A 10,525-nucleotide genomic window follows, 5' to 3' on the forward strand; every position below is an offset into this window, starting at 1 on the left:
CATGTTGTGACTCTTCCCAGGACCCCTATGCATATGAAACCCAAGTCAACGATTTATCATTATAGGAATGAATGTAAATAAAATTTTATATGGGAGCAAATTGTATTCCTAGCTACTGATCACAAATATACTTTGAATAAAATATGGAACACAAATAATGGCTGTATAGTTTGATTAAAATATATTTATTAATGTTTCTAACCCATTCCTTGTTTGTTTTTTTTAATATTACTTATTACATCTGGCATGCATTTATTTTTTAACGGTAATACAATTAGTTTCTTCTTGTTGTACTGCTTATAAACAACAGATTAAATCAGAATGAAAATTCATGAATTCTTATTCAATCAACTCACACCAAAACTGTGGCCCAAGTTAAAGATTTAATAATTTTACAAGATTTAACCCACTTCACTTTCTGAGTTAACTCTTTGCATTTATAAGGCATCTTCTATGCACAAGGATTCTTGGGTAAAGGGCATGAGCGGTGAATTTCACTTTTTCCATACCAAAGAAAAGGATGCAGATAGGTAGGAAATAAGGAGATTTGACAAAATGTAAGCTACCACTCAATGAAACAGGTTGCTTCAACTCACACAATTTCAACCCATAAGAGGCCTCGATCGTTAGAAAATAAATGTTGAAATATAGGAAAATAATCACGTCACTTCAATCATTAAATATTATTTAATGCGCTCATTTAATGATTCAATGTTAACATAAAGGATGAACAATCTAGAGAATCATTCAAATGGTATCATCTCAAACACAATATTAACTATAAAGTGATGTTTGAATTCCATGGGTTATACAAATTGTAACAGAAATATTCATAAATATGAGGGAAAATGCGAGGATCCTAAAACACAGCCCTACTCAATGCTAGATGGTCATAGAATTCATATTTAAAATTCATTAACTATTATTAACCATAAAAATTAGAGAAGCCTGATGGTTGAGATAGTTCAAATTTCAACATCTTTCAAACACTTAAAAAAATGCTAACCTAGAGCATTTGAGCAACACACTTGATAATTCCTTACGTAATGTGTGCGATATTTAATAAGTGGTACTTTTTCATATGGATTATATCATAAGTGCAGCAAAAATGAATGCCGAGCTACCTTTCATTACTCACTCTGTTTCGATGTTTAAGAGCTCTACAAAAGATGAAAAAACACCACTTTTGTACAGCAAAAGAACGTTTTTAAATGCCCACCGCTGTTGCTCTTCATCGCTCTGAACTTCAGCCCAGCAACCCTACAACAAAATGTAATCAACAGGTATCAGATCCCACAATCCTGAATGGAACACGAACTAAAATAGTTGATAGTTGTCACCCGGTTGCAGATTGACGACAAGTTTACATAAAAAATAAACGAGAAGCATGCAATTTACAACAACAAATATTTTCTATGGAAGACAAATGTCCTAGACTAGGTAACTAACCTGGGCCAAATAAAGCAGGCATCTTGCAGCTTTCATCCTCATACTTTTGTCTAAAAATTCTAAATGGTCCAACAGCTTCATGACGACCGACTTTCTTTCAGCCTCACTTAGAGATTGCCAACATGGTTTGAGTTTATAATCTTGCATGAAATCTTCGAACGCCTAGGAAAAGTGAGATCTTGAAGATATTGGACCAAAAACTCTATTTTAAACTCAGTGTAACCACCGAACATACCTTCACATTAAGCTGGAACTCAGGCTGTTCGGTGTAGCTGTATAACTCTGCTATCTCATTGGCATGACAGTCCGCGTCTTCGTAGTTAAAATCAAGGTCTTGGCATTCTGCACCTTCCTAAATCAAGGAACCCACATAAATGACATCTCCAAAAATCACGTCGCCAATTACGCATTAACTGCAATATAAAATCAACTTCGCTTCAAATCAATCGGTTAATCCAAATGATTTTCCCATGAAATACGAGGAGAGTATAATTCCGTAAGTAATTGATATAAATGGGGACTCACATCCGAGTCCTGCATTTGTTTCGAAAGAATATGTTTCAAATTCGAAAACCCACGCCTTCCGTTGCCATTAGTATCCATCACTGGCAATAAGTTTCATTTGCGTTAAAAGTCTTTGCGGGGAGAATCATTACACGCCGACAACGTTAAAATATCCCCCACGCACAATTCCAATCATTATGCCCAGATGGCAGTTCAAAACATTCATGTTTAGTCACCTTATTAGATCTTAGAGGGCAGCTGTAGTCCTGTCATTTCTAGCAGACAAGTAATTGAGTCCATCTAAAGTAGAGGAACTCCCTGCCATCCCCTAATCTTCAGCACCATGTTTCAAAGGATTCTACTCTAGTAGCTGTCTCTTCTTAATGCACACCATCTTAGCTTGACCTATTTTCCCATGATTCGCCAAAATTCGTCTATCCCAAGATATACTGCTGCCAAGGTAGACGAAGGATTCCGCGTGCTCTAGTTCCACACTTCGAATTAGTTAACTGAACTTGGCCCACGACTATTTGCCGGCCGTTGAAGCTCTGGATTTTTCAGTCACACCAACGTAAATATTTTTGCATGAAGTAACTAAGTAAATCCCCTAAACCATTGCAGTAATCTCACTACAACGGACAAATTATACTCAGTGATACTCCCTGTAATCACTTGTATTGTAAGACCGGGATGAGTTATGTAGTATATGATATATGGTCCTAGAAAGACATCTACACTAACGCTAGCCCAAGCGGGAAGTCGTCTTTTACAGCGAAAACTGAAAGGTCGTAACGAAAACGTTTTCGACAATATCTGCTCAACTAGAAAGGTACTTTCCTTGAAAGTCACCATAAACACTCGGAACTCCCTTCTCTATCACGACGTAGACATAAAACCCACAACCATATCCTAATTTAGCATCCAGGGCCCAGTGCAGTCACCAGAGTCGCCCTTTCACATAAAAAATAAGAAAGTACTTAACAATCTCTCCTAAACTACATAATTTTTTTCTAAAACATTGCAAAAAACACTAAACCATCTTTCCTCCATCAGCAACCTTTCGCTTGGATTTAGGCATCATTCACCCTAACTGAAACTGCTGCTACAAGAATGGTCATAACGACTACTATAAGGTATGGCTGAAAAGGTATCACGTGTAAACTGTCAGTTTTGATTCAAGATTAGGAATACCAACAGAGAAATTGATTACATTTTTTGGAAAGATTAACTAAATAAATAATTGTAATATTTTTGAGGAACTTCTTTAATTATTTTTCACAAGCTACAGAAATGTTGAGGATACGAGCTAACCACACTGCATGACGCTTGGCAAAACGAACTTGGTGCACATCGGAATGGAGTTGAAGAGTACAGTGGGCCACCAAAAGCTCTTCCTGGGTTTGCATAGCCCTCAGGAGCTGATCCGCTAGATCTTCTCCACACGCCACCTTCACCCAGTCACTTACCATCCCCACCACAGTCCTGACAATAAAGCGACGGTGGCACCACAGGGCTTCGTGGCCTACAAACTGACAAATGAGGTCGGTGTTGACAAGCAACTCACCAATCGCAAGCCTCAACAGGTTCTCACACATGTGCCCCTCAAAACCACCATCCTCTGAGATTGATGCCAAACCATCCCCTGGATTCTCACGAAAATTGCCCAGGGCATGGGCCATGACTTGAATGAACCCTGTATCCTGCTCGCACGTGCCATCGACAACTATACCACCCTCATCATCGCCCTCTGAAGAGCATGCCATCATGCGGTCAAGCAAGAACTGCCGGTACTGCATACCGCTGTGGTCAGAGACATGAGTGGCCACCCACTGACCCGTCTCGCTCCACTCGCGAAGGAGCACTCTCCATAGCAATCCTTTGGGGCAAACATTCTGGATTGTCCAGATTCTATGGTTCCAAGCATGATAATTGTTCGCGTAGCGGTTGGCTGCCAGGCCAGACACATTCAGTTCGCCATTCAGGATGTCTGAGATGGAGCCGAGTGGAGAGGGGAGACTTGGATTGAGGTCAACGGCCTCGCCTCCTCGATGAGGACTGGGAAAAGTTTGGGCAGGGCAGAGGGGGAGGAGGAAGTGTGAGATGACCCACCGTCGGTGGGAGAAAGCCTCCGAGCACTTTGGTTTGTGGGAAAGGACGACCAAGGAGAGGTGGAGGTCTGCAGTGGGGTCAAGATGACTCGAGAGCATCAGGTCCTTGCGCATGTGCCAGAAGGATGACACATCTGGGTTAAGCAGCAGGGCCCCACGCAGGAGGCGGATCAATGTCCCAGGGTCTGGAATGGTAGAAAAAGCAGAGGGATGAATTGCATCGACTATGGAGATTACTGATAGGAAGCATCACACTGATATCTAGAAAGTTATCAGTGTATGACAAGTGCCGGCAGGAAAATGGGGGTATTACATCACACACACAGACCAGCCAATGTCCATATTAAGTCATGGAGCAGTATAGATTCCAACTTGGAATGTGGTACATGTGAAAACTGATCAAGACGTACTCGTGAGAGAGTAATTCCCTTATATGCCTAATTATATTACTCACAGAACCATCTTTCTGTCAGGTTACATTTAAAAAATAAATGATACAAAGTGAGACAATGAAAAATGAATTATAATTTTCTCCTGTCTACTTAAAGACGTATCCATAAGCACATTTACACTTGATACTTCACCTGATATATCAGTATGATGACTGCCCGGCTATCTACTGCATGGGCCAGAAAAACAGGGTGTGTGTGGAGATGAAAAAATAAAACTAAAGAAAAATAAATAATACTAATAATAATAGTAGAAAACCCTCTCTCACTAAGAATCGTGGAACAGCAATCCAAGTGTCACAATCACACACTGGATTTATGGAGAATATCTCCCTTTAGCAGACTTGGATGACACTTATCTGACAGGTGGAATGAAAACGCACTTATTCACTTGCTGGCACAGATAATGGGATTAGCAGAGAGAGAATTGGAGTGGATGGGAATGCGGTTCCAGCAAAGAATGATGAGAATAAAAGGGATAGGCAGGAGTAACAAATGAAGAATATTCAGAGGGAGACAATTTGAAGAGGAAAAGTTATCCAACATCTTAAGGCAATGTATCTTACTGAAGAACATACTTGAGGGAAATACTGTAGAGAGCAATCACTGGGGGGAGGCTAAGAATGAACCAAGAGAAGCAGGTAATGGAAAAAGTTGAGGCAAAAAGCTGAGGAAACGAAGAGATGGCAAGTAACAAAAGAGTTGGAGGAGCTACTAAATACCAATTCTCAGACAGACAACCTGCGATGGTGATGATGATATATATGTATATGTGTGTGTATACATAAACATACATATATATATGTGGGTTGCGGTAGTCCAGGGGGTAGAGTGTTGGACTGCTGACCGGATGGGCCCGGGTTCGATTCCCGGGCAAGTCTCTGGGCACCTACAGCTACACCCAAGCGTTAATTTTTTGGGTACCAGATCTTCCTGGGAAACCATAGCTGGCACAGGGAAAGGAACTGACCCCCTTCCCTGATAAGTATACCGTGTGAATTTCACATGCCGTCGGGCTTAGTACTGGGTGAACTCTACCATCACCCAACCAAACCGACCTTCTGGTTGATTACTGTTTATGGTACACACGTGTATATATATGGTTTATGTACATATATATAAACCATATATATACATTCAAACACGAAATCCCACCAAACGGCGAATAAATACTCATATATACAGAAACAGATATAAGGAAAAGGGATAGGAACACATATAAAGGACGAACACAATAAAGGTGGGGAAGGCGGAATCGAACGGATCACAAGAGTAAAAATATTTCCTTGACCGGGACTCGAACCTCGGATCTTTCCACTTGCCGGGCGGATGCTCTTAACCACTTGAGCTATCGAGGAAACGTAATTTACCCTGAGATCCGTGGGTCTAATATGTCGCCAAGCGCCCCGATTCTTTAGCCAAGAGATGGCGTCAGGGGACTGTTTCACCCACCAAAGGAGAAATAGACAATACACAAGAGGGAAGGACAGTGGTTTAGAATTCATACAACATCATACAGGAAAGGAACAGTGCGTTTCGTGGCATGCATTGGTTAAGAGCATCCGCCCGGCAAGTGGAAAGATCCGAGGTTCGAGTCCCGGTCAAGGAAATATTTTTACTCTTGTGATCCGTTCGATTCCGCCTTCCCCACCTTTATTGTGTTCGTCCTTTATATGTGTTCCTATCCCTTTTCCTTATATCTGTTTCTGTATATATGAGTATATATATATATATATATATATATATATATATATATATATATATATATATATATATATATATAATTATATATATAATTATAAACACAGGAATCTAACCTAAGGTCAGTCTGGCAGGTGATGGTAGAGTTAACCCACTCATATTCAGTCTGCTTTGCAATGGCCGACAATCAATTACTTACATACTTTTAATTTGCCATTCCCTGTCCACTCAGGCAAAATTAAAAAACTTGATGGGCTCGGGCATAACTTGATATAAGGAAAGCATTATTATTAACAAATTAAAAACTAGCTACTTTCACACAGTATTTATTACACAATGAAAATAACTAGTATTGCCCTCTAAGGCATTTATCAGCAAGTACAATTTCGAACAAGGGTAGTGATTCAGGAAGGGGTTGCAAAGTTGTAATTCTTATGGAATACAATCTCCAGCTGTTTCATGGAGTTGATTAAGTCTAAGGACTAAGATTAAGAAGATTGCATGGGGATGAATTCACTAAATCTTCATTCTCTCTAAAGTGTTTTTTTTTAGCAATATGGGACTGGTCAATTTGGGAGTTTACATTTAAAAAGGTGGTCCTTATTTGCTCTTACTTAGAGGTTTTTCTCCATATGACTAATTTAAATGGTGCCTTCTAAGTGTATGGAGTCTTTTCCCCTTGCAGGCAGATGTCGTTTTTTTCTATTTTTCGGGATATACAGTCAAAAATAATTGATTTTTATTCATCGGGGATTTTTATCTGGAGACTCATTGTATACTCAGGAGACCAATGAAAGTTAGCAAGTTCGCCATCATAATGCCCATGGATTTCAGGACATAGAATTTATGATATTAATGGAATATTCATCATTAGCTGTGGTATATTTAATGGTCTGAATTCTTTTCGTAAGATTAGGGTACTTTTTGAGAGTGGAATCAACTGGATTACAAGCAAAACACCTTCCAAGGGTCATAAAATAGCTTTCTATAATTGGAAATATCCCCATAACCTTGTAGCAAACAACAAAGACATAGGGAGCTGGTGAAACACTCCAGGGCTTACAAATAATTGTCAGTATTGAAAGTAGAAACTCATCTACATTGGTCCACGGGTAGTTACCTCAAAATTATGTAAATTGACCAAAAACTCACTTTTTACAAACTACCAAGTAGAATAGTCTAATTTTGCTAAACAATAAGAGAATTAATCGTTTCAGGTGTAAATTTGTTGAATTTCTCCATGCTGAATGATATCAAAATAAATCTTTCTAAATCCAAATGAAAAATAAACTTTAATGCCGCCAAACAGGTTCAACTTAGGTGCGGCATCATAAAGCACCTGATGATGCTGAACCACAGTGAAACCTGAGTCGCGGCATTAAAGTTTATATCTCATTTGGATTTACAAAGTTTTATTTTGACATTATTCATCAAACAAGAGGGAGAGCATTTCAATGACTCTGGTACAATTAACAATACAGAATAAAAGGGCATTAGACTTAACTTGGTGGAACAAGACGCCACACAACATCATTACCACCTAGACAATGACAATCCCTTTCTCAATAATGTCTGAAATTTGATTGCTCAGAAAACTTGAGCCTCCACCACCCCACCTGATCATCCCCCCCCCCCCCTTGCTCCCAATTTAGTTACTTTAGCTGCCTCCATGACTGAGGTGAATCCACCACTCATTCCTGATGCAAATTACCACTGGGCGTACTTTATATCGCTGCAATAGATGCAAGAAATTGTACTGGATGATTCTTCAGAAGGTGGAACTAAGCAGATGTTGGGTAAGAATCAACTTGCTTAACATAATGATAAATGAAAAGGCAGACCCCAGGTCATTTAAAGAATCTTTCTCTCTTCTACCTATTTCTTTCCTGGGTCAATCCACACAAATTAAGGCAAACATTGTTTTGGCATCGATCACCTCAGAAATTTTTTGGACTTTCTTGCGATTTTATTGCCTCTTAAACTTCAGAGAAAGGAATGAAGCAGCAGTTTTCACTTCCGATAGTAAAAGAATCATTAGGTAATGAATTTTACTATTTTCTGTGTACATCGCTTCAATTATCATTCACATCCGTGAGACTTACGTACAAGATATAACGTTGTTCAACATGAATAAAACTGAAGCAAAGAAATAGAAAAGGGCAATGATTAAAATTTCATCATATTGCCAACAAAGTTCCAAAGAACCTCCACAGCAAATTTAAACATTCTCATAAGATACTTTATAAACAGATAGTTGGAAAATAATTAGCTTTTAGTTTCATCTGTTTAATGGAAGATATATTTTCAGTGATGAGGCAATGTACCCTAGTGACAGGTGTCTTCATTGCTATGCCCTGGGTAATGTTATTGAAACTTACATTCAATTAAAACAAAATATCCTAAATGGATAGCAATGGCATCGACTTAAAAAGTTGAGTGAAGACATTAAACAACGGGGATGGCGTAATTCCACAAAGTATCATGGACAAGGTTGTCCAAGAATCGATTTGGAAAAATTTCCTGTATATACAATTCTGCAACTTTGCCAATTTCAAGTTGACAAATGGCCTATGGACAAATGTCATTACACACTTATTAATTGCAAACTTCGTAATAGCAAAATAATTACACAAGCGAAGTCTATGAATTGATTCAGTGGAAATTCTTCCCAAGTTACTTTCGATAAAGCATCAACATGTTCACCCTCTCAATATTTCACGACGTACATATAACAAAACTTACAACATAAAAACATTTTGCAAATTATGACTCGCCACACAATGCATTGAAACAATACTTCTAGAGGGAGGTGCAAAATCGAATTACTTAATTACTGTTTCACGTGGGAAGTGATTAGGGAATTCTCCAAACTAGTGGAAGAACCTTCATAGTTACCTTCTCTCCCGCGCTTTTTTCGCAGGTCCATTAATCTTTGATATATGAAACAAAAAACGTGATGGACACACCATGACTCGAGCCCTAAGGAATGACTAGCATGCAAGACAGGAGACTTGTTTTGATTTTCATTTACAGGTACTATGTCAAACTCCGACCTATAAAAAATATACTTGACGTTTAGTTTATATGAGCTAACTTATCCAAAGATTATAATCAACTAAAAATTAGTGCTATATAATTTCGAGAAACATTTTCATGAAAATAGTTTATATGGAGCCATACAGTAATTTGCGTCGACTCACAATTTCGGGTCCTTTTTGAATACTGATTCAATGTCAGCCAGTATTCTTTCGGCTGCTGGAAAAGGATTATCTTGCATATTATTTTCAATGCTAGGAAAAATTCGGGAAGCGAGCATTAACCACGAAAACAGGCTCGGAAAGTGAACAGTTAACAATTAGGTCAACTCCGACCTTCATTATTCACAATTTGGATGATTCGATTCTATCGATGGTATTTAAGAAGTCGATTACAGCGGTGAAGTCGACAATTGCTTCGAGTTATCTACTTTTCATTTGAAAGTTCTGATATTAAGAACTTAGAATTTGATTTTCACCACCGGTGTTCTGCTATTATACTAAGTCTATCGATGAGCGTAAATTTTATTCTTAGCAGGGTTGATTTTTATCATTAACTTTTGTGTAAACAAGTAATAAAGTATCAGAGCTCCAGTGATAGTAGCATGTGGGCGGTATGCTGAACATTGTTGAAGGCCAACGCGCACGCCCAGTCATTTCCAATTGTACTGCGTATCTTTTCAAAAAGATAAGGTGTACGACTGCATGATTGCGACGAGAGTGGTGTTGTTTGACTGAAATGGCTGATCCTCGACTGAAAACTATTAGGATTAAGTCGGGAGTTGTCAAACGCTTGGCGAAGGAGAAATCCATGTATGAGTCACAAGTCGAACAAGAGAAAGTAAGACTACAGAAATTCAAAGACCAAGGTTTGTTTTATAATTTGACTTCTTACGGCTTTTTATGCTTTTTGTCTTGGGGAGAGTGAAAATATTATCGTTTAAGTTTTTTCTTTGAGAAATATCAAAATTTAGCACATTTAGTTTGTTTTAGCTATGGGCGACTAGAATCCAAAAATTATCAATAGCTAATATGAAGTCCACATTTGCAGGTAAAGATGAATATGATATCAGGAAGCAGGAAGAAGTCATTCAGGAGTCAATTATGATGGTGCCAGAAACCCATAAGCGACTTCTTGCAGCCTTTCAAGAACTAAACAGTATGTTGGAAACAGAGAAGGAATTGGAGGAGGCTGAAGAATATAAAAACGCATTGCTTATTGTAGGTGATGTCAAACTCCTCATTGGGGAAAGCAATTAGTGTGGATAGACAAAGAGAG

The 10,525-nt window shown here is 38.6% G+C and overlaps 3 protein-coding genes across 3 annotated transcripts in view; 1 reads left to right on the plus strand and 2 right to left on the minus strand.

Annotated features, from left to right (window-relative positions):
• Positions 1-2,117, minus strand: part of LOC139695146 (striatin-interacting protein 1 homolog) — a 28,664-nt gene extending 26,547 nt beyond the window's left edge. The window contains exons 1-4 of the mRNA XM_071593795.1: positions 1,975-2,117; positions 1,685-1,801; positions 1,450-1,611; positions 1,139-1,260 (exon numbers count right to left, since the gene is read on the minus strand). Coding sequence (XP_071449896.1) covers positions 1,139-1,260; positions 1,450-1,611; positions 1,685-1,801; positions 1,975-2,052 — 479 coding nt within the window. The 5' untranslated portion in view covers positions 2,053-2,117. The remainder of the gene's footprint in view (positions 1-1,138; positions 1,261-1,449; positions 1,612-1,684; positions 1,802-1,974) is intronic.
• Positions 2,118-3,207: 1,090 nt separating this feature from the next.
• temp (protein prenyltransferase alpha subunit repeat-containing protein tempura) lies at positions 3,208-9,643 on the minus strand. The gene is made up of 3 exons (XM_071594109.1): positions 9,412-9,643; positions 9,107-9,264; positions 3,208-4,246 (listed from the first exon to the last, which is right to left on the minus strand). Exons 1-3 carry the CDS (start codon positions 9,525-9,527, stop codon positions 3,222-3,224), a joined length of 1,299 nt encoding a protein of 432 aa, XP_071450210.1. The 5' UTR covers positions 9,528-9,643; the 3' UTR covers positions 3,208-3,221.
• A 148-nt stretch (positions 9,644-9,791) lies between these two features.
• Positions 9,792-10,506, plus strand: LOC139695381 (tubulin-specific chaperone A-like). The gene is made up of 2 exons (XM_071594110.1): positions 9,792-10,115; positions 10,298-10,506. The coding sequence occupies exons 1-2, from the start codon at positions 9,986-9,988 to the stop codon at positions 10,504-10,506; spliced, it is 339 nt and encodes a 112-aa protein (XP_071450211.1). The 5' UTR covers positions 9,792-9,985.
• Positions 10,507-10,525: the final 19 nt, after the last annotated feature.

This window comes from Hetaerina americana, unplaced genomic scaffold (genome assembly GCF_022747635.1).
Source record: "Hetaerina americana unplaced genomic scaffold, ioHetAmer1.1.p SCAF_6, whole genome shotgun sequence".
Classification (NCBI taxonomy): domain Eukaryota; kingdom Metazoa; phylum Arthropoda; class Insecta; order Odonata; family Calopterygidae; genus Hetaerina; species Hetaerina americana.